This window comes from Streptopelia decaocto (assembly GCF_964273445.1).
Source record: "Streptopelia decaocto genome assembly, chromosome: 2".
Lineage (NCBI taxonomy): Eukaryota > Metazoa > Chordata > Aves > Columbiformes > Columbidae > Streptopelia > Streptopelia decaocto.
In genome coordinates this window covers 124960674-124986043 of record NC_138655.1, presented here as the reverse complement: position 1 = coordinate 124986043, position 25370 = coordinate 124960674, and the positions used below count along the sequence as shown (strand labels likewise).

The following is a 25370-nucleotide window of genomic DNA, read 5'->3' as shown; positions in this document are numbered from 1 at the left end:
AGTGTTGGTAGCTCCTCACAGTTATGTGTTATCGGCAAACTTAGTAATTCCTGAAGTCCTGGATCTAAGTCATTTATTAAAGACATCGAAGAGTGCTGGCCCTAAGATGGATCCCTGCAGAACCCCACTTGTGACTGGTCACCAGCTCGACATAACCTCATTTACTAGAACCATTCGAGCCTGGCACATCAGCCAATCACTCACCTACTGCATTGTGTGCTTACCCAGCTGTGTGCTGGACATCTTATCCAGCAGAATACTGTGAGTGACAGCACCAAAGGCTTTACTGAAAACCAAAAAAATCACATTGACAGGCTTCCCTTGGTCAGCTAGGTGGGTAACCTTGTCATAGAACAAGCAAGACTTACCCGTCATGAACACATGCTGCTTGTGACCAGTGACTGCGTTGTCATTCAGCTGTTTTTCAATACCTCCCAGAACAATCTTCTCCATAATTTTGCCAGGAACAGAAGTGAGGCTGACTGCATAAATACCTCCAGGCTTACCTGATATTGAAAATAATTGTCAATTGGGCTACTGCCCATTGTAACGCCAAGAACATAGCTCAATGAAAGACAAGTAACTAGCAAGGTCTAGTTGTCATAGGGTTACATTTCAGTGTCTTGTTAGGACCTTGGGGTGTCAAAGTGAAACTAGATATCTGGCTTTAGTCCAATATTTAGAGGTACAGCCTTGCTCTGTAATCCTAGCTACAAGACCAAATGTACAATTTCAGGGATAACTTCAGGTATATAAGTTCAGCTTCAGGGATAATTCTGAGATCACAGAATAGACTGAAATGTCCTTAACATACTTCTTAAAAGCTTAAAAGTGAGTTCAACTTTATGATGAGAAATGACTATGAGGGAAATAGATGTATGAACATAACTTATTCTTGGTTTCTTCTTCTGGATTTGATCTAAAATGTAGAACCTAGAAATCTGTAAATAATATTCCTCCTCCCTGCTCCCCCGCCACCCCTATATTTGTCTCCTCTTCTGAGACAGAAATTCAAGCTTCCAAAATTAAATTTGGGTTCATTTCTTAATTGCCACATTTTTCAGTATTTTGTATTTGATTTAAACTCAGTTTAAAACTGATATTGTTTTTTATCATTAAATTAGACTGTTCATTCTAAACAAGTAGTGATTCAAGCCTGGGACTTAAAGCTCATACTAGTTTTGATCTGAATTTAGTAAGCTTGAATATGGGGCCTTTCACACTTACTTAACCATCATTTAAGACTTCACATAGCACTTATACTTAGTAACTGTTAGTTAAAGGAATGATTGTTATAACTAAAGCAACTCCAGCACCTCACATACAATTTCATGGAAGTTCCAAACTGCTCCGAGTTGACACTGCCGCAAGTAAGAGTGGTGTGCAAGGAGTTGGGTAGGGACATGAGTAAAATGGATTACTTGTCTGTGGGATGAAATGCAGGATTTCATTTTCTTTGTCATTTGGGTTTGGATCTTAGCAGGAGGGTGATAACAGTTGTACTCTGAACAAACTAGAAAACAATCCTCCTGGAATGACTAGAAGTGGAATGATTAGGAACTTTTCTCTATGTGTGTTTTCCTTTTGGCATTTTACTAAATCCTTGGCATAGGATAAACTGGCTGTACCTTCTCATTCAGGATATTTTCTGCTATGTTAGCACAGAGCAGTATTAGAACTGTGACACCACCACCAACAAGTTCAGAAAGAAATGTCTTTTAAAAATCCCACTCAAAATACACTTTTCATCATAGTTTCAGTATTTGGTTTGATTCTTTATTCAGTTTCTAACTTTTTATTCATCAGAGCTGTATTGGGTTATTGAAGACAAACAGAAAAGGAAACTATTAAAAGACAGGGATTTTTATGATTGTTGATTTCTTCAGAAATATATAGCTTAGGAGCTGAGTTTTTAAATTATTTTTTTCTTTTATTAATTCTATGCTTTCTTCAAAACATCTGCAACAAATTAAGTTGTCAGTTATGACAACTGAATGCAAACTAACCTTTTTGAAGTCAAGTGAGTTATGAGAAAATAACTCGCTCACTGGATCTCTTTCTTTGAGTCATCTAAAAGCAGATGGACACTATGCTGAGGAACTACGTTTACACCAACCCTTCTTTTTCTGCCTGCCAGACCACTGCAGAAATTTATCAACAGCAAGTACATGTAGTTAAATAAGGCATTTGCAACCTCCCAGACTGAACTACAAACTAGCAGCATTGTGGATTTTTTCCATTTCTGTTGCAGCCTAAGAGGATACTACAATAAACCCTATAATGATTTACTTAGTCAAGTCTAAGTTCTCCAAGGTCATACATTGGTTCCCTTATGATTCCATCAGACTCATTTTCTATGTCTCAAAACTGATTTTGTAGTATTTAAAGAGATCTGTTCTTACACACACCTTCTTAAGACCTGTGGTAGTCCTACAACCTTCCTTCATCATAAGGAAATTGGCCTCTTCCTCTGTATGTGTAAATTGTGTGAAATGCTATGTAATCAACAATAGCCACTTCTGATTTATGGATATTTGAGGGGCTTCACCTTGGTATTCATTGTATCTGCGCACCACAGCAAAAGGCATGTTTGTGCAGGCTTCTGTGAACAATGAAACATCCCTGTTGTAAGAGGACTGGAGTGAGTGGGTGTTGCTGGGACCACCATTACAAGTTACCTTAAGACTTGGCTCTAAGGAGAGCTTGCTTTGTATGTGATAGACCATGGGGACTCAAGGGGCGCCTTGTCATCTTCTACACATAAACTGATTTAAACTCTTTCTGAGGTATGTCTTAGGTATGTGCCTCGTAGTTCTTGGCCCAAGAAGATTTGGTAAAGGCAGGCAGGATGCAGGTGTGGGTTTGGTTTGGTTTGTAAGGGTTTTTGTTGTTTGTTTTGGGGGGGGTTATTGAGTGGTTGATGTTGTTTGTTGTTTTGTTTGGGGATTTTTTGTTTGTTTGCTTGCGTATGTTAATTTTAAGAGTCATATGATTATATCAAGGTATTTTGGCTCTTCTCATCAGTGTAGGAGAACATGTGTTTTAATAACTTTGAATCCTTACCTAGAAGGTCAGGACCAAGGTATTACATTATTTCATATGAGTGGAGAAAAGGTGAAAGAGACTCTTACTATGTTAGGCGATACCATCAGACAAAAGGTAATTTTAAGTCTAGGTGTAACAATGTTTTCATGTCAGCAGCAATGACAGCCACAGACAAATGAAATATGTCTCAAGCCAAGAGATCTATTGCCTCTGCCATGGTTGCCGTTGAATAATATGGCTACAGGATAACAAAGATTGTGTTACATCATTTGCAGTAAATGTGTAACTTGCATTAAGTAAACAAAGAAAGCTTTCTTTAAGATTATGAGTTCAATCTTCAAATTATAGAAGATTTAATTAATTACAAAGAAATGTAAAGAAAATTTACTTCCTTTAAAATGAAAGAAAATTAAGTTTTCTTAAAGCTTTCCTACTCTACAAAAAGTATTTTGCTCACTGCAGAAATTATATCCCTTTTTTCCATCAAGAAGTTTAAAAACCTACTTGTTTTCTGAAAATATCCTGTGGCATTTTGAAACACAGGAGTTGTATGGTACCTTTTCAATATGAACTGACTCCCTGTTTCAACAAATCTTCTGAAATCCACCATGTGTTTGGGAAATATTAAACCCAGAAGTTAGAGAAGAGGCATTTATTAGAATTTTGTAATTGGAAAAAAATAGAAAAAAAATTTTGTACAGAAGCATTGATTTTCTAGTGATGTCTAGTTATTACCGTAGATGAAGTCTCTTGACAAGTTGCTTGGAAGGATAGTTCATAGCAACATGACCTCACTATTGTTCCACTGCTGCTCTGCCTTAAAAACGTGGCCTTAAAAATAAGAAAGCTAAAAAGCTTTTGTGGTTGGTTTGCTCACATTATCTAAATTATACTACAAAATACAGGAGGAGGGGAATAAAAAGAACAAGCAATACTGAAAAATTAATCTGATAGTAATATCTAATTGCAGTAACATGTGCCATAAACAATAATTTGTATCTTTATAAAAACATCATCTTTTTTTTCCTTTTTTCCTTTCTTTTTTTCATTTTTTTTTCTTTTTTTTTTTTTTTTTTTTTTTTTCCTCCCCTTCCATATAGCTCTGTAAGCATTAGGAAGTTTCACTAATCTTTGAAAAGTCTTTCTCTTAAAAAGCAATATAGTTGTGGATGTAGACAGAAGGCATGCCATTATTTTCCTCTGTTTCACAACATAAAAAGGAATTTTGGCCTCTTTTTCTGTCCAAACACTTTGCTTGATTGACCCATGAAAGGTAATGTGTAGCCTTGAAGTGTACAGGTGTTTTCGAGACAGTTCCAGCTTCTGCAGCAGAAGAGAAAGATGGGGCAGACGGCTCTGGGGAGCTTCAGGTGAAGCAGTCATTGAAAGCCTGTGAGGACAAAAAACAAGGGGGTGAACTTCAGTTAGAAGGAAAAACAAAAAAAAGGCAGTAAAATTCTTTCTGTGCAATGTGATATAAAACATCTGACAACTTTTTCTGTAATTTGATGAGTCTTCAACAAGACTACTGCTTACTAACTGACAGTGCTGAGACTTTGTTTTGGTGACACTCGTGGTGACATTGGCTAATGGCTTTCAATAGCAACACAATTTATTAAAAGCGTAATTCACTGAAAAAAAGATTTGTTCTCCTAGAAGCACACTGATAAGTAAATAAATCCGTATGAGAGTTTCCTGCTGCTTACTGCATTCTCACAAAGTGTTGGGCTCTTCATTGCTTCCAGATGCTTACAGATAAGTGTTTCCAACACAGGCACACTGGGTTTCCAGCTGCACTTAATATGAACGGCTGTTAATAATCCTGTATGCACTTTAAGTTTTGGGGTTTTTTTTAAGCTATATTTCATTACTCTACTTTTTATACATCCATTTTTAGGAAGATATGTAGAAATTTATTTTGCAGTGGAATGTTTGTACTACATGGAACCAGTCACTCTTCTCTTCAAATTTTCTCCCAATTTTATGGTCACTCTGAGGCTGCTGATAGGCTACCTTTTATGAGCTTTCAATCAGGTGTTAGCTCCAAGGTGACTTGTGTCACTATGCTTCACCATGAGTTGGGCTCTTCTTTGGTTAAAGAAAGATCGAATTACAAGTTCTCCTGATGACTACTTGCCTCTCTTCTGCTGACATTTCCTTCTTTTGTTCATGATCCACAAATCCATGCACTGGAACACGGTGCAGACTAATTGCCACCTCCTGTACTGACAATTGCAATGAGTTCTTGCATTAGCTCCGTGGTTTTTTTGGAAGAGTGGCAGGTGGCTCATGTTAGCACTATCTATTAAACCCTCTCACTGATTTGGCTAGAGGAATTGCAAAAGCAGACTGACTTTATAGAGCAGTTAAGTAATTAAAAGGTTAAAACCTACCACCAACAACTGGTGGGATTACTGTAGTTCTTTTCAGCTGGCAGGCTCAGGGTCTGTTTAGAACATGTGCTCACATGGATTCAAGTGGTGAACTGGGAAGATTAATCCTTTCTACGGCATTATGTAATTCCTTAGTGTTTGTTTCAAAACACTTCTGTACAAAAAACATAAACCTGACAGGATGGAGGTATCAATCCAGATCTACAACTCGACCCCTTCTACAGGGTCCCACCTGTAGCTCCTTCCTACCAGAAAGGTGCCAGTGGGCAGCATGTCAAATGCAGGTTAAAGTTCTTGAATCACAGGCTCAACAGAAAATCGTCAAACTTGCTGGTGAATATTAATGGTGAAATTAAAATAATATACATGAACTATAGAGGCACTGATATTCTTATTCAGCAAAAAACTCCTCCAACATAACCTTATGGGAAAGGCAATGGAAAATAAATGATCAGTTTCTGAAGTGGCGCTTTGCAATGTAAACGGACAACTAACCAGCAGAATCTCTTCTTTCTCCATGTGATGTCTGTTGAAAACTTTATGAATAAGCATGTGGCTGTGACCAGCACCTCTCCCAACACTGAGAATCCTCCCATTCTGCAGACTTCAGACCTTCTGTTTCCAGGGGTTGCCACTGCCAGAGACATCAGAATCAGGGTCACAAAAATATCTTGCATAAAAATATTTTTGTTTATATTGTTATCACTTGTTATGTGAACTGAAAATTGGAAAATCATAAGTGGCAGTGATATGTTTTGGTATTGCTATGCTTTCACTTACAGGAAAATTTTTGTCATCTTTGAAGGTTCTTTTTAAGAGAATGAAATAGTAAGCTTAAAAGCACAGTAATGTTATTTGAGAACATGGTTGTGTTCAGATGAATGTGGGGTACATCTCACACAGGTGTCAAAATATCAGATGCAATTTTGAAAAGATTAGGTGTCTTATAGGCAGAAACTGAAATTTTTTACAGTGTGTATAAATATATTTTTTTTTTCAGATATATATGTAAATATATATGCACTCATACATACATACATGTATGTAAGAGATCATACTGGCTTAAAAAAAAATTCTTGCCTTATTTCCAAGGCACAAAAGTACACCCCTCAGTAGACTGAGAAATTGTATTTACTACTGTGATTACATTTATATGTTGGATTAGGGGCCCTTAAAATCCAAAAGGAGTAAGTACCATAGGCTGTAAAAACAATTTTAACAATAGATTTCAAAAATACAGTAATCAAGGGAAAGCAAACTTCTCATTTTGGGATTGCTCACCTCAAAGTAATGAAAAAAGCAGAGTTCAATGGAAGAAAGTAAAGATTATACTGCTCTGGAAGAACTGAGTCTGACTGGTTCTGAAACTCTTCATACAAAGAGTACTTTTGTTTGTTTGTTTGTTGTTGTTTGTGGGTATTTTTGTGTTTTTTGTTTGGTGTTTGTTTTGTTTTTCTCACTTTAACTATAGATGTTGGATGTTTAATTATATAAATAGATTGCCTCAAATACGACTTTCACAGGAGTTAGCTCGCAAATGCTCGAAGTTTTGTAATATTATGACCATGACATAGTAATTATCTTTGAGGTGGAGGGAAAGTTAAGTTGCAGACTGCTAATATTCATGAATCTGCTCTGAAGCCTTTTACATTTAAATAGAATGCATTTCATTGACTTCACTGAGTTTTTTAGATAATCCCGTGTATTTTGCTATGTGTTATAAATGTAACCTGGCAAATGTATTACATCAGGGAAGTACTTATTTCCTAAAATGCAGTTTTATTTTCTAATCTGGATGAAGATAGGAAAAGGAAATTAGAGCAGACAAAAAGTAAGTAGTACACATAAGGATAATGAATGTTGTATGACTTTAAAAGGAATTGCTTAGCTTATCTGGTTTTGTTCAATGAAAACTCAAGTGTAACTAGAGGATTTTGAAATGATATTTTATTAAATAGGAAAAATAATGGAGTTATTTAAAGGAGAGACAGAGAAGCTCAGTAAACTAAGCTCAAATGTAGATGTGCAGAAGTCCATGAATCAGTTTGCTTAAAATGTGCACTGCAGGCTGTACTAGAAGTTGCACAAAATAAAAAAAAAAAATGTAAAGAACACTAAGGATGGAAAAGTCATGCACTTGAACTAAGATCTGCCATAACAGAGGCAGTCTGTGTCCACATAGCAAGAAATGGAAAATTTGAGGTGGTAAGTTAAGCCCCTGTCTGCTTAACACCAGTAGTTTGAAGGACAGGCAAGGATAGAAGATTGTTGTGCAGAAAAGTGTCTCCTTTCCCTCTTTCCATCACAGCAGTAGTGGCAGAACAAGTCAGACACACTGGGCAGAATGACATACCTGGCAGTAGAGGGAGCAGAGCACAGGGGCACAAAAAAGAGAGTGGAAACACAGGTAGGGGGTATTTGCACATTCTCTGATAAGGTGTGATAGATTAGAATAATTTCACATGGTACTCCACAGAATATGCAGAGGGATCCAGGGATATTTTTAATGGAAGTTTCTAAATCAACTCCCCAGGACTGTAACTTTCTTCTACCAAGTTCTTAGGATACCATTGTATTCTGGCTTAAGACATTTTGGAATTGACTGTTAAAACTTGTAGGCAGAGTTACTTGCAGGATACAAGCATGACGTGTTGGCCACACAGAATCTGGGTCAATAAGTTCTACAGTATTCTTTACAACTCTTGTGAAAGTGTTAGCACAACCATCAGTGACGATGTATGTCAATTATCTGATAGCCTATGTGTGATCATGTTAGTTCTCTTGCAATATCATCAGACCGAAGACACTCGCCTGTTTACAGCACACAGGTTCTCATCCACAGTAGCAGAATTCAAGGAAAAAATGGACAGATTTTGTTAATACATACATGTGATTTCTGCAGAGATAATGGAGAAGAATGAGGGGCTTATTTGCTTAAAGCAGGAAAACCTTACATTAGCTGTGTTAATTGATCATTGTCAAATATGTGCTATTTATGAGAGAGAAACTACTCTAGTTATAGCTTTACTTTTTCTTCCAGCTCCATTCCTTTTCTGTTTAGTTCAGTTGCAATTTTAAAGCATTGTTTTCTTCTTTGTACTTTGCTCTCCTCAACAAAATGTTGACATCTTGTCGAAACCACAGAATATTCAAAACCAAATATTATCAATGATGCCAGAAATATTTGAATGAGCTAATGAAAGAGTCAGTTTAGTTTCCCCAGGCAAAATCTTTGGCAGCCTGATCTGTCAGTCTTGGAGTTCACACTTTTTGCAGTGGATAAGTGGAAATGATCAAGCTAAAACTTCTCTCTCATGTATCCAGCAGCACGTTTATTTTGCTAGGAATTAGTAACTCTGTAAAAGAGACTGTGTTGTAATGTTAAAGATTTATCATAACCTTATTGACAAGTTATTACAGTTATCTATATGAAAATATTTTTGTCTTTTACATAACAAATCCCTGGAAATAGAGTGGTGTTTTTTAATATATCTTTTTTAAGTTTTCTTTTGCTTCTGCTTAAAAGGATATTGAGTCTATTAAGTCATATACTTAAATGTAGAGAACTGCGCCAAATTTATGATATCTTGTGCAACTTAATTCTGCCCTGTTATGCATATACATCATGATAACTCTAACTTGAAGAGGGATTTTTTTTGTGCCACAAGACTTATATATCTAATATGTAAAACATTTACACTTTATACTTTTTCTTAGGGTACTTGAACTTAAGGTACTTAGTTTATCAAAGATTTCATTTGGTTAGTCTGATATGTTATGTGCAGATGCAGAGCTTTGTGAAAGAGCTCTGCATCTTAATCCTTATTCTTCTCACTACAGAAAGGAAGAGATAAATCACAGGAATTTGTTCATTTGTTATTTCCTGCCCTTGAGTGATGGAAGGAGCAATAAAAGCTGGCTCAGCGTCTGTCTGGAGGGTGGTGCGGCAAGAAGGTCTGGAATTTGATGGTTCACTCATGGCTAAAAAATGAAGACCTAAGCTTGTATTGCTGGATAAAACTACTCCCAGGTTACCTAGAGCAATAGGAGTACATAGTTTTGCATCATTATCACTGGTTCTAAGTAAATCATAGTAATATGTGTGGCTAAGAAGATAGTTACTGCAGAAAAATCTCAATTAAAATTTTGAGGGGGTGGATGCAGAATTTCATAATTTTATTAAAGAATTAAATAAGCTGGTTGTCAATAATACCATCCCATTTCTGTATTATGATACCTCTGCAATACCTAAATACCCACCAAAGAGTATTTCGTTGATCATTGTCTAGGGTGGGCATAACTAAAGATTAAATATTACCGTACACTGAGTACATATAGTTGATCAATAGGCCTAATGCTCTGAATCTGTTCCTCGGTTTAAGTAGGCCTTATTTTCTGGTGAAAGAAATGCTTCCCTCTGAAGGCTATTGGCATTCTGATGGCATGGTTTTCTATAAAATCTCCCTTTCAAATTCTTTGGTCTGTTGACCTTTGTTTTGATATCAGTCTGAGAACAGACTTCTAGCTGTCCAAGTGAGGAAAAACAGAAAGAGTAGTTGAGAGAGCGATGATAAAGCACTCTCTTTTTTATGTATATAAAAAGGTGGACTATAACTAAATTACTTTGTGATAAGATTATGCTTCATTTAGTCTTTTTTTCTCCTTTCCTGTGATGTTCTTCTATAAGCCTTGAGGATATTAAAATATATTTTGAACCATCAGTTCATAAGGCAAGAGGAAGATTAGACTGTTTCTTCAAGAGTGGTGGCTTGGAGCAATAGAGAGAGCATATATATATATATATATGTACACGTATATATATATATATATATATACACATATAACCTCCAGAAGAAATGTATTTGATAGACTCTTGACAATACAGAAAACCTTTGTATGCACCATCTGAAGCAGGGAAGGAATTTTAGTTTCACAGATGAGTGCACTCAAAAGAACTGTAACAAAACAGGGTACTACTTTTTTTGATGAGTGGAAAGTTCCTTGGCTTACAGAATTATATTATGCCAGCTATCAGTAATAGCTATGTAACTGATTGCATTGGATCAGTGTATTTTTTCAAGAATGCTCAACTGTGAAAGATATTACACTTCTGTTCCTGACAGAGTGCAAGCACATATTGACCTTGTCCTGACCTAAAATACTGGATCATCTCGTCTAGTCCTGAAGAGTACTTCATATTCATCTGCTTCTTACAGAGTAAGAACAGAAAAAGAAACAAACAAAAAACACAAACCAACCAAATTAAACCACAACCAACAACAACAACAAAAAAAGCAAAAAACGAACACCACCAACCAAGCAAGGGGAAAAAAAAAACAACAAACTAACAAACCACACAAAACAAAACAAACAAACAAAAAACACACACCAAAAAAACCAAAACCACCAACCAAACAAAAAACCCACAACAACAACAAAAAACAATAAAAACCAAATCAAGCAGCTTAATTTAGTGCTTTTGAAGATTGAGTGTATAAATAGTGCCAAGATCGACAGCCCTACCTTGCAGGGCGTTAGCCTGGATCTCTTCAGAAGAGAAGTAGGCTGTGCATGTGTTGGGTATGTGTTTTCTGTAGTAGTGCATGCCATTTTTTTTTATCATTACTTGCATTGCTTAGTTAAAATATTTTCAGGCATGTTTGCAGAAGAGGAGAACAAGGACAGATAGTGACAGAAAATGTGATTGACGAGAAACAGATGACATTAAATGATGACAGGACATGGTATGATCTCAGTAACCAGTGTTCACCTGCAAAGAACTCAAATATGCTTCGATTAAACAAAAGAGTAATTGCATTAAAACATCAAGGTATAAATAGATTTGTCTCTATTTCTAATGATGAACCACATTACAATGTCTTCCTTAAACCCACAAATCTATCATTTCAGATAATATTAGCAGGTGTGCTGCTTAGCATAACTGAGTTAGGTTTATTTGAACATGGCTGATGAGGAAGCTGAGAGTGATTTCTTGTCCAACTGAAACTACTGCTGGAATGTAGCTGGACAGAACCTAACTTTGCAAGGAAGCATTTGGCCAGTTTAGGAGTTATAATGATTTTCTGTAGAGATCTCTGATTCCATTTTTAAGCAGGAAAGTAAAATTGCTTAATACTTATTCTCTTTGAATGCATCACTTCAGACTGATAGAGTGGTGGCTCTCTAACATTTTGACAATAACAGCACTGAGCAGTTTTTCCCAGAGGTTTTGATAAAAATAGTTAAATCTGTACAAAAATTAATTAAGGACAGAAAATTAAAATGGGAAAAGGAACAGCAGAAACATCTTGCTTCTGACATCGGTTCTACCTTCTTTTAAAAGTGCTTCTTTTCTTTCTCAAAATGTGAATATTTAAATCCAATATAAAGCCAGTCTGCTGCTTCCTATGACTTTTCTCTCCTCCAGCCTTCCTTGTGTTCCTAATTCCCCCTTTCCCTTCTTAAAATACCTTAAATGCAAGCATTATTTTAATACTGAACTAGTAATGTTATCAGAGCTGCCTGTCTGCCTCTTGGACACTTTGACCATGAAGGAGAGGACCAGATTAATTGCTTTTGAGGCATACTTTTGAACCTTCAACTGTGGTGGTCCTTCAAAAGGAAAGCTGCTGTTTGTCATCCCATGCTTGTCTGCAGCCTTCAACAGTCAGTCAGAGAACTTCCAGTTGAAAATTTAAATTAGAAAGCTGAACTGTGAGCTCAGTGCATCCAGTTAATTTTCAGGACTGCAGAGTTGAGAAGAAAGAGAATAGAGTGGAAAGTGACTAATCTGCTTGCTCTTCTTAAGGACTCCTCTAAAGTTCAGTGGATCACTTGGCAGCAGTCAATTGTGACAGCCGTGGTCCAAAGAACTACTCCTGTTGGCTTTATGAATGAAAGTAGACTTGTGGCTTGTCTATGAATGCCAAAAAAAGTATGTTTGGAAGGAGCACAATTATGGAAGTGTAAAGACATGTCCAAAAAAGAAATGTAAAACTAAAAAAGTAATGCTGTAGCAGTACTTATGTATGTTATAAATAATATAAATAGGCTGATGGTGGGTGGAGGTAGTTAATGTTGATACCCCCAAATTGAACACAAAAGACTGGCAATGGGCAGAATTATCCTAGAATGGATGGGGTTGGGATCTTGGGTGTTTGTTGAGATCCCTGTCATACTTCCAGTGTATTATCAGCACCTAGACATTCCTTATCTTCTGTTCTGAGTAGTCTGCATTAATGACAAACTCTAATTGAACAACATACCTTGCAAACAGGACATGTGACACAATCAGTGATGATAACCATTTCTTTTAAGCAGTAGAATTATGTAGCAGGTGTGGGCAGAGAAAGATTGACATGAATTAAAAATATTGTCAAACTCAGTGTTGTCTAACTTAAGTCTTATCAAGATGAACATTATAGACAATAACGAAGACAGCTAGTATTAATTTTACAGATGATGTGTGGCATTATAAATCTCACCATCTGTAAGATGCAGAGAGTTAATTCTTTTTCTATACTAAGTCTGATGTCTGATTAGTTTAAGTATCTTTGAATTAGTGGAATGATGCTCTGACTATCAGGTTGTCTGTCACGAGATTTTAATGAGTATCCAGTCAGATGATTAAGGTAGAATGATTCTGTAGTAAACATGGAAGCTTCAGATGTCAAGTTAACAAAGTGAAAGCTATTCCAGTAAAATAAGAAACATCACTTGAGAGTTCAAAGGAAGCATGGTTTCAGAAGAGTAAGCAGCTTCATTAAACTCTATTAATGATCCCTGTAGTTAGATTTTGCATTTAAATTAATGCCTTGCTTCTAGAGACAGCAGTATTACTGAGCTTCAACCAATGATGCAAGGAGATGTAAGTGGACTGAACATCTGTGATTCCCTGAATACTGACCTCCTAAATAAGAATTTTTTTTCTGAATTACGTTAGTTTGAGTGGTTCACTTCTTCTCCCCCCAGTGCCCCCCTCCTCCCCCCTGCGCCTTCCCCTGCTGAAAGACAGCTGTTTGAATTAAATTCATTCTTTATCCTTGCAGGGTCTTCATTCTGGTGCCTACTGGATATTGTTCCAATAAAGAATGAAAAAGGAGATGTAGTACTCTTTCTGGCCTCTTTCAAAGACATAACAGACACAAAAGTGAAGATTGCTGCAGAAGACAAAAAGGAAGGTTTGTGTGAATTGCAACAACGTTGATAAGAACCAACACTGATAACTTTTTTGAGAGTCACACCTATATGAACTGTGTCACTCATGTACACTTTTCAATATAGCAAACGCCTAGCTTTCAAAAGAATAAATTAATTTATGACATGGAAGGACAATTTATTGCAGTTCTTATTTGTAATTTTGTTTTAAATTTACATATTGGCCCACATTCTGTAAGCATGGAATCTAGAGGACAGCTTACTTTGTCCTCAAAATTAAATTTGTTTTAATGCGTTGTGATTTAATTTGTGTATTTCTGGATTTTCACAGGTACATTTTGGAAAAGCTAGACCTTTCCAAGCATTCTTTTTGACAATCTGATTTCAACATAGCTGAAAGATGAATGAATGCATTTTTGTAATGTGTTTCTCTAAGTAGAACATACAATTTTAGAAATTATTTTACCAATTGAGAAACATGACTATTCATGTATTATCTAATGTCCATTACATTATATGAAATATTAAGAATTATTATGTCTTTAGGAATATTCAATACTGTGAGAGATATGTTCTTTATCTGCTTTTGAAAGGAAACAGTGCAATGATTCTCTCATAAATTTGGAAAAACATTGTGTTACGCTAATGATTCACAGTTGCTATAAAATTATTTGGACTCTATAGTATAGTCAAGTTGTGCTAAATTCTGGTAACACAGTGTTACAGAGCAAAGACAGAGTGGAGGAATGGAGGTTATGCCATCAGCATTGACCCATGTTGTGTATCAAAGGCAGTGAACTTATTCTAGGTTTACATTTCTTGAAGGTATAGTGAACTAAGACATTAAGGTTGCAATTTTTTTAGTGTCAAAGGAACTGTCTAGAGAAAGTTTATCTGTAGAAGGTGAAAGAGCTACAGAATATTCTTAAATCAACATTTATGCTAATAATGTCTGCCTCTTCTGTACCTTTGGGCAAATAATTTCACCTTTGTCTTACTTTTGAAGCCTTTAATAATAGAGGGTTTTTTACATCCTTCACTTTCTGCACTGAATATATTTGAGAATTTCTGAGCTGGAAGATTGAAGAAAGGCTTTGAAGTAATACACAAGCACATTTTGCAACTTTTCCTTACATCTAGTTTCAACTAATCACGTCCCCTCAAAGTAAAAAAAAATAAAATATAAAACATATTTTATCTATTTTCTCCTTAAGTATTAGAAAACATTTCACTTATTAAAGTTTAAAAAACTATTTAGTTAAAACATCAAATGTGGGGCCTTGTAGAAGAGACATTGTCAGAACATCTGTGTTTCAAAGGCTAATGATTTACCTTACGAAACATGCACATTTTCAGGATATGCTTAATGAGAAATTGCATTTAGTATGCCAGTGATGACTTGATATAGGTACAATATATCACTGACTACTTGTAAAATGACAGCTATTGGTTATCTGATAAACATTTTACAGCTGTATACTTATTTTAGGATGGATTAAAATGACCTTCAGCTTTTGATGAGGGTTCATGTCAAATTGTAAATCTAAGTAGATTTTAACTCATGTTTGCTGTTGCACATTTAAAAACCAATACTCTTTCTACTGTGTACTGACAGAGGAACACACTTATGCATAGCTACCTTACACTAGCCCATTCAATTGCTATAAGCTTATGAATATTAACATGTGGCTGTCTGTGCTATGTGTTCTAGAGCACAATCCCAAAACTTGGTTGTTCCTTCCCTTTATACTAATTTTAAAACCATTACAATCATTTTATACTGTGGTGATATTTGTTTGCATCATGGTGACAGAAAGTAGCACTTTGTGTGGGGCTTTGCCAAATACACTGTTTTATATAATAAAGTGAGATAAGAAACAGGATTTAACCATTTATTCAAAATATTTACAAACAATTCCAGCATATTAATCTTATGTAAATCTTCTTAGCTGTATGACAATACATTTAGTGATACATTATCACTTTAAGTGACATTCAAATTCTTCCTGTGCAGAGTGATTCGCTAGTCCTCCACTGGTGAACATCATCTTATGGTTGTCATAAAAGAAATCTCGGTATAAGCTATACAACTGATTCAGTATCTGACATTTCAGAATGTTTAACATGTAGAAGTATTTGGTTCTTCTTTGCTTAGACTGCAGCTACTGCCAGGCATGTAGGATGCACCCTGTATTAACAGAAAAAAAGAGTTTGCATTTTGATTAAAGGTATTGAAAATATTTTTTGATGTTCAGTGGTTAACATGTGTTGCAAAGTGATTGATACACATTATCAGATCTTATTTTTACAGTAAATACTCATTAAAAGATAATTTTATTCTTTCAAAGATTACTGAATTTGTCTTTTCAAAAATCAGGCAACCTATAAACCTGGAATTGAAAGCCAGCTCTTGGTGCAATATAATTGCCATTATACTGTTTTCTATTGCCTTTTTGGCATATCACTTGCAGTAAGATTGTGTATGGAAAGGAGAATATAGATTTAAATATGCTCAGTGTGAAGCTCTTCTGCCCATGGAAGGCTGTAATATTAACGTTTTCATTTCAGTCTGTTTCTGCACTGTTCTATCAAGAACAGGATTTTATAATTTGTATAGATCATAAATAGCCACATTTCACTTCCTTTTAATTTCTAGCTTCCTTAGAAACCTTATCTAACAGAATTTCTTCATGTTCCTTTTTTCCTAAGTCTATTTTGGACTTGACATTCCAACAACAGTCTACAGTAATACACTCTCACTGGTTGTACCTCCAAAAGTCTTCTCCAGACTCGTTCGCCCTCATGTCTTTCCTGCCTTTGATACTGTTCATTTCATCTGTAAAATCTTGTTCTCCTTGCACTTGTATGATGACACCTTCCTGAGCTTTTTCTCCTGGTTTAATGGCCTCTCTCCTTGTGGATTGTTTTTTTACTTTTACAGACCTCAGGAGCTCATACCTTCTTTGATTTTCTGCATACCTATTCTTATCTATTTTATCTCATCTGTTCACACAACTTCAGTTGCTCCTTTGTGCCAATGCATCATGCAAAGTCCACTTTTTTGCCTGATTTCCCTTTACTCAGCCCAAATGTCAGATGCCGTCTGTGACCTTTTCTTTTGAAAGGCTCATTCTAAACACAAATTTAAAATAAGTTTTTCTTCTTCTCTTCTGTATAAAAGTTTCCAGTGAAATCAGCCCTATGAGCCAATGGGAAGAGCAGATTTTTTCTGAGACTTTCATAGGAAAAAAGAAAAAAATACACATGAGAAGTTTGGCAGTCTTTGAGAAATACTGTGACAGTAACTCTTATATGGCTTCTTTGGTTTGGTTTGTTTTTTTCGAGTTAATTTACCATCCTTCTCCTTCACCTCCACACCCTTTTTAATTACAATGTTCTTAGACGCCTCAGCTTTCTGATAGTGTTAATTTGCTTTCAACAATATGTTTCCCCTACCTGTAAGTTTATTGTAGAAATACACTCTTCTTTCCATCTGCTTAATAATACTTATAATCATTTGCTGTTGTGAAAGGCAACTCTGCAGCTATTCTTCCTAAATTTGGACTCTTTAATCAAATTGATGGTCTTTCCAATATACAGGAAGATATTTTTTGGTTTTTTTTTGTTGTTTTTTGAAGGGTTTCTTGTGGGTTTTTTTTTTGTTTGTTTGTTTTTTGTTTTTTGTTTTTTTTTTGTGGAGGGTTTTTGTGGTTGTTTGTTTTTGTTGTTTGGTTGGTTGTTTTGGGTTAAAAAAAACCAAACAAAAAACAAAACAATTCCTTCAGAAACTGTTTCTTAAACAGTGTTATGGGAAACATGTTTTACTCTCCTAACCTATGAAGAGGTACATTTTGGTAAATTGGTTAAGAGTTCCATCGTCCCTTTGGAGGAAAGCTGATTAAGCCAAAAACATCAAATTACAAATCTGGACTCCAATATGGTATGGCTATGTCAGTGTTTTTTCATTTCTGTATATGAAATGTCCATAATACAACCAGACACATGCTGGAAGTTAGTAAGATTACAAGAATCCAGGTAGGAAAATAAATTAAATTGGTCTGCAACTATTTTAATCTGTAACATCTATGCAAATAAGTAATAGTTTTTGTTTTATTCATGTAGAGTGTTACTGTTATAATCAATGCTAAAATTCACCTGTTGAATACAACTCATTCAAAAAAGATTCTTTCAGCCTTTATTGTTAATAGGGGGCTTTTTGTTTGTTTTTAATTTGAGAAAAAAATTATCTCTTTGTTTGAAAACAATTATTTTAAGACAGATTTTCTCAACTTTATCACAGAATCGCAGAATGTTAGTGATTGGAAGGGACCTCAAAAGATCATCTAGTCCAATCCCCCTGCCAGAGCAGGAGCGCTTAGATGAGGCTACACAGGAATGTGTCCAGGTGGGTTTTGAATGTCTCCAGAGAAGGAGACTCCACAACCTACCTGGGCAGCCTGTTCCAGTGTTCTGATACCCACACTGGGAAGAAGTTTCTTCTCAAATCTAAGTGGAACCTCTTGTGTTCCAGTTTGATCCCATTACCCCTTGTCCTACCATTGGTTGTCACCTAGAAGAGCCTGGCTCTATCCTCTTGACACTCATCCTTTATATATTTGTAAACATTAATAAGGTCACCCCTCAATCTCCTCTTCTCCAAGCTAAAGAGACCCAGCTCCCTCAGCCTTTCTTCATAAGGGAGATGCTCCACTCCCTTAACCATCTTCGTGGCCCTGTGCTGGACTCTCTCCAGCAGTTCCCTGTCCTTCTGGAACTGAGGGACCCAGAACTGGACACAATATTCCAGGTGTGGTCTCACCAGGGCAGAGTAGAGGGGAAGGAGAACCTCTCTTGGCTTACTAACCACCCCTCTTCTAATACACCCCAGAATGCCATTGGCCTTCTTGGCCACAAGGGCACAGTGCTGGCTCATGGTCATCCTGCTGTCCACCAGGACCCCCAGGTCCCTTTCCCCTACACTACTGTCTAATAGGTCATTCCCCAACTTATACTGGAACCTGGGGTTGTTCCTGCACAGATGCAAGACTCTACACTTGCCCTTGTTATATTTCATTAAATTTTTCCCTGCCCAACTCTCCAGCCTGCCCAGGTCTTGCTGGATGGCAGCACAGCCTTCTGGCATGTCAGCCACTCCTCCCAGCTTGGTGTCATCAGCAAACTTGCTGATAGTACACTCTATTCCCTCGTCCAAATCACTGATGAATATATTCCAACTTCATGCTTTGGATCACAACCCTCTGAGCTCAGGAGTTCAGTCAGTTGTCAGTCTAACTCACCACCTCCTTACTTGTTTATCAGTCATCCTCTCTTCCCACATTGTTCCTAGTTTGAAGGCCTCCTCACCAGATTGGCCTGCCTGTTGTCAAAGGTGCTTTTATCCTTCTATTTGATGTGAAATAAAAGTTGGACTACACCCTTTCCCACCACAGATTTAACTCAGCTACAGTGTTATGGTTTAACTGGCTAGCTTTTTTTGGCTTCTTATTAATCCTTAGGTCTATAAGAATTTTTAAGAAAACAGATTTATTTTGATTAAACATCATTTGTTGGAGGGGGAGGTTGTTCTTTTCAGTGTGCCAGAAGTGAAATACCATGTGCCAACTATTTTGCATTCCAGATTTTTATGTAAAATTGCCTGGTGGGTGCAGGGATGGGTTCTTCTTCTAAGAAATTCTGTAATGTGCACTTTGATTTATTCTGTTTAATTACTGTCTCAGCTACTTTGTGATTCCTCAAGCTACAGCAGTGAATATTCAGGGAACAACTTTTCATTTTAAAGCTCCGTACACCTGTCAGGAGGCAGGAAATATAGAGGGGGGCATATAGTCATCTAGATGTACGTATTCAATGCAGATAAAATTGTTCAAGATGCATGGAGCATCATGAGTTCTGCCAATGGAGGAGGTGGAATAGAAGCACAGTTTTACCCCAACTTTTCCACTACTCAAAGGAAGAATGAATTGGGGAAGCCTTTATTCTACAATGATTCAGTTACCTCCTGTCTAGGATGACTTTACTTCTGGCTGACCATCAAATCAGGAAGGATCTGCATCTCTTCTGCCTTCAGTATAGAGAAACTCCTTTCTTCCTGGTTAGTGGATGACAAACACTTTTCCTTAGAAATCAAGTTATCAAATAGGGGGAAGTTGTTTGTGTAGAGTTTTTTGGTTTGTTTTTCAGTTTGGTTCTTTTCTGTTTCTTGGACTAGGTTGATGGTGGACTTATTGGAAAATATCTTAAGATGTTCCTTTTAGAGTCTGCTAGTTCAACCATGCAAGACTGATAACAAAAAGTATGGAAGAAGCAGGGAATATACTCAGTATGTGTGTTGCCAATTAGAAGAGCTCCTCAGAGTTGTGTGTATGGTAGGTGATTTTTTGAGGAGAATAAGGGGTGTTTTTGAGGAGGTAGAGGGTATGCAAACCTTTGTACATAAATGTCTTATTTCTGTGGAAAAAAATCTTAAAAGGAAGAAATGTCTTTAAAGACTTTCACAGGCCTAGACACAATCTGATGTCTTACATTTTATTAGTTAAGAGACAATGAGGACTAGGACTAGAATACATATTGCACATGTACTTTGTGTTCAGAAACACAAATAAAGGGAACTGGACCATTTGAGAATTCACCTGTAATTGTAGTTATATTGAAGGCAATTTTTGCTGTAGCTCCTCAGAGTAACTCCTATAAAACTCCTATAAAACTCCTATAAAAACTCAGCAAATAAGACCTATTACAGGTGAGTTTTGCCTACCTGTAGCAACAACAGTCTTGTAACTGCCAACCATCCACTCTACCTTGTATAATTAAGATTGTAAAAGAGTTTTGCTTTATGACCAGTCACTTTCATAGTCTGAAAATCTCATTCTTTGAGAGATAATCAGAGATACTCTCTGGTTGTTCTAATAACCACACAAAACATATACAGACATTTTATGGTTTTGAACTTATATAAATGTTGACTCTCTATATATTAAAGCTATTTCCCCTCTGTTTTACTTCTGGACAAGTTGCAATGACTACAAAGCATTTTTATATGTGACAGATCTGGTTCTGAATAGTAGATAAATATATCAAGAAAACAAGTCTTCATTATCAGAGGACTTGCTTTCATTACCGGATAGAAATTATTCAGGTGTATATATTACTATTTTCATTTAAGTGAGTAAAGTTACACTTTACCATCAACCTCTGTGAAATTTTTTAAAGTAATTTGTGCAAAGAAGAATTATTCTGAAATTATTATCAACTCAGATTGTAAATAACCTTCCTCAAATATTCTGGAGGACAAAATATCAGTAAATAAAGTATGTGATTAAATTAATGGAATTAAAGGAATGAAGAAAACCTTGAGGTTCAGTGAGATAATGTCCTTAAATACTGCATCCTTGCACAGAAAGTCAGACATTAATATTTGCTTAAGTCAATCAAAATTTTCTCAGTGACTTAAATAACTGGAAATTTTTAAGCTCCAGGGTCTTTTAAAAATATTTCCAGTATTCTTTGTATTATTACAGTTACAGTTTTTGTTTATAATGGTAAATGAGCTTATAATTTTGGTATGAGCTAACATTCACTGTGGGAAATGCAACCTGTTCCAGGCAATAAGTCACACAAAAAAAACCTGAAAGAATAAGTGATGACCCAGCTCTAAATTCAACACTAAATTTTATTTTGTAAGAACTACATGCAACCACTCTATTTAAATCAATAGACACCTTTCAAAATTGGTGGCATAATGAAAATTCCAATTTTCCCTTTTCTGAGACCACTCTTTATAATTGTGTAGTGATAAGCTGGTAAATAAACTATTTTTAAACAATTATGAAGTAGTTATTTTTTAGTTGGACTATTTTACTTTACTAAATAATTAATTTACTTTTACATTCTTTAACTTTTTAGGTAAAACCTGGAAGAAGTCAGCAGTATTAATACATGGGGAAATAGCTTAAAGTCAGTTCACCTTCAGATGTCTGCCTGGATTTTTTTTTTTTTTAGTTTTGAATTTTATGACACAGGCCCAAATATTGGCATCTATAAAAGAAGATGTATTTATTTATTTAGAAGTGTTCACCCCTCAGCCACTGAGATGGAGAAAGAACCTTTCTTCTGGTCTTCGTTTGTTTCCTCCTACCTGTTTTTCTTAATGAGAGAAGACTTAGCAGCCTAAAATGTGGTTAAGGATTTCTTATCTTATAAGCATACCATGTTTAAAGGTCTTTCAGATCCATGAAACAGTAGTACTAATGTATACTATTGCTTCTTTTGTCTGCCTGTTCACAGCTGAATTTTCTCTGAAGGCACAATATAAAATTGATGAAAACCATACAACTGATTCTGTTGTATGGTTTTTAAGAAATATTCTGTAATAATGTTTACAGTTTTTCATCTGGTATGGGCGTTAAGTACATCTTCTTATTGAATCAGTTAATCAGTTAACAGAATAAAAAAAAGGCTAGAGGCTAGATGGATCCACCATACAGCTAATAGTTCCACGAATATTCAGTTGTTGTCGACAGAAAGAATGTGTCATGCAACCAACAGACCTCCTGCAGCCTGTTGCCCACGGTAGTGCTTTTATTCTGTCATTAACAGCAAAGCAGCCTTTTGTCACTTTACTGACAACTGCTGGTGTGCTGTCCCCAGAGAATAATTTCTGAAAGTTAGCTAAAGGGTTTTTAAAAGCCTAGAAAAATTCATGCAGGACTTCCATACAATCTGTTTCTGAAGTTTTTTCTATTTGTTCAGAATATTTATGCATTGCTTTACACCAATTTTCTCCTTTGGATTTTACTTTGGTTTGGGTTTTGTTTGTGGTTTTTTGTGGGGTTTTTTATTGATTGTTTTGTTTTGCAGTTTTGGTGTTGTTGTTGTTGTTTTTTGAGGGCTACATATGAAATGTATTTTGATGTAATGATATTTGATATGATTAATTACCGTTGTGTTTCCAGTAGACACCATTGTATTTATTTTATGTCATGTGGGCTATTCATGGGTGTCTATGCAAAGATCACACTTCCTACTGTGGTTTTCCTTACCATATGATGCAAGTAATGAGAGTTTCTCAAGACTTGTACTTAAAGGACAAAAAAATCTTGATTGCAATTCATAGAGGGAGCTTTTTATAGACAGAGTTGTAAGATTAATAATGGAGAAATTATTTAGTAAATGGTTCATTGAAGTCAGGATCAAAAAGGAACAGTTCAGTACTTATATTGCAGGTACCATCATCCCACTGTGCAGCTGGGCTAAATGGCTGGGTTATGACACCCAGAATTATACAGGAAAGGTAGTGGGTGAGGTTTATTTCCCTGCCTGATTTCACAGTACAGCATAGGAGAGATCCTGTAGGTACATGAATATGCCACTTCCTCTGTGTTTGGAGGGTCCAGCCATCAGTAGTACAAAGTCAGAGTGTTAGCCCAGTTACTACCCCTTTTCACAGTGCTCCAGAACCTACATATAGCAGCATCATGGATCTCTTCATGTCTGCCCATATCTGGACACTTCTTAGCAACGAAGAAAGTCCATTTGTCCTGTTCTTTCTTCTTGTTGTTGTTCAAAAGGAAATCTAGTTTATAAGTTCAGAAGGATATTATTTTTATGACAAATTTTCTTAGGTGGGAGCTGGCATTACCTGCCATTTCATGTTGTGATTGACTTTAGCTTAATAAACAATGAAATAAATAAAAATGTCCTTAGCTACTCTATTAACTTATCCAGTCCTCTCAGTAAAATGTTAGTAGAATAAAAATTTTGCCTATTTATTCCTCACACTTGCTCCTGGACCTTGAAAGAGCTAAGAAGAAGTTATCTCATCATTTTATACAAACCTACTTATAAAAGTATATACTACACTATTAAATAAACCTATTTTTATTTTTTTTTTAGACAGCAGGTACTGTAGGGTTGACTGTCCAAGTAGATCTGGAGCCATCTGATTGCAGCACACTGCTTTTCTTCAGAACTCTTCCTTGCAAAGTGTTCAAAGATTATCTTTCCCTACTTTTGTCCACATGGACAGTCAGGTTTGCTGCATGACATGACTTGGTCCTATTTATACTATTTGAAAATTGCAGAAATACTGCTATGAGGTCCAAGTCTACAGCCTCACAGCCTTTAGGATAACTCTGTGCCATTGGGTTTTGGTAGAACTACTTTCTGTGAATAAAGTGTGGATATTCCTGTGTAATACAAATGAGATGCTAGTTATTAATTTTCCTTTTTTTGCATCCACACACTTGAATAGAAAACTTTCTGTGTTAATGATCCATGATCAGATGGAGATGATTCTGTACAGTGCATGTTGGACATTTAATCACACCAGGGGGAAATCTAGGTAGGGGTTTTAATTAATGCATATTCAGTTGTGATTATGCATAACCTGAGAAAATAGTGACAGCAGTTCTTTCGAAGGGATACAAATTAATGCTGTCATAAATGAGGAAATATACCAAGGCTGTGAGATTTTTTGTTACTAATGTGCAAACATTCTGACCAGAGCAGGTTAGCTTATTTCGATATTTGGAGAAAGATGCATCTCATGGTCTCACTTATGCATTAGCTTGTCTGCTATGGAGTCTGCATAATGCTTCCAAGTCACATCAGAGTTACTCAGTGTAGACAGTCTGAACCCACTGCACAAGAAGATAATGGTGGTTCTGCTTGTACGTGGTGCATTTGCTTCTCAAGGAAGTTCCTATACCTTCACACTTAAAACCAAGCACAGGGGTAGAGACAGAACAACAGCAGTTTGGTATTCACATGCAACCTGCTCATGCCCATTGAAGAGTTCCTGGACCATGAGCTGGTTCCTGTCACACTCTCAGCTGTCCTGAGAAGGAAGGTACTCAAGAGCAGTCGGGCTGCAATGGGCTCCCTGACCATGTGTTGAGCACCCCTCCTCCAGGTCTGGCTCTTCCTCAGGAAGGACTTGTGATATCTTTTATTTGTTACCACCTGAACTTCATGACTGGAAGAATAGCATGAGTCTGACCTCCCATTTGATGATTTCAAACTTTATTTTACATTTTAAGGACTTAAATGTGTCATACTTTATCTGGAGAATGAGAACATTATAAACCATAAAGTATTCTAGACTATATCCAGTGTTATGCTCTGACTACTCTGCTATGCTTTGAAGAAAAAAAATACATAGATTTGGGTTTAATTTGGCCAGTTTTCAGTTCTTTAGCATTGATAAGGCAGTATATACCTAGTAGAGCTTATCAGAATTTGTCAGGTTTTATTCTTCTGATTTATACCTAAGGAGTAGATTCATTTTTTTTTTCCAAGGGGACAAGAAAAGACTGATGCTTCCACTTTCCATTAACTTTAAGAGGAAGATTGATGCCCCATGTTCTTATAAAACCACAAATAGAAAAGTCAACAGTTACAAAGTTATCTCTGTCTGATTGTGCTTTTTTACAGTAACCTTCCCCTACAAGATTGTAAGAACTCTTAAGCCATTATGAAACTAATGTTAAGATTGGCAAAGAGGTGTTGTTAGTTTCTTAGAAAAGTATTCTGAGATTGTCGTGTGTGATGGTTGTGGTGCTATACCTGATCTCACTTAAAAGAAAAAGCAACACAGAAGAACAGCAAGAAGAGTTAAAAAAACTAGTTATCACTTTTCTGATCAAAGAAAAGGGAAGCTAAGACTAAATTACAAAGCATCCTTTATAAGAGCTATTTTTTGGGGAGGACTATCTTCACATAGGAAGGAGTGTGTAGAAGCACCAGGAAATAGAGCCC

General features: G+C 36.1%; 1 protein-coding gene across 1 annotated transcript in view; it reads left to right on the top strand.

Moving 5' to 3' along the window:
- KCNH8 (potassium voltage-gated channel subfamily H member 8) overlaps positions 1–25370 on the top strand; it is a gene marked incomplete at both ends in the record, with an annotated part of 189822 nt that overhangs the window by 68507 nt on the left and 95945 nt on the right. The window contains one exon of the mRNA XM_082044521.1: positions 13487–13618. Coding sequence (XP_081900647.1) covers positions 13487–13618 — 132 coding nt within the window. The remainder of the gene's footprint in view (positions 1–13486; positions 13619–25370) is intronic.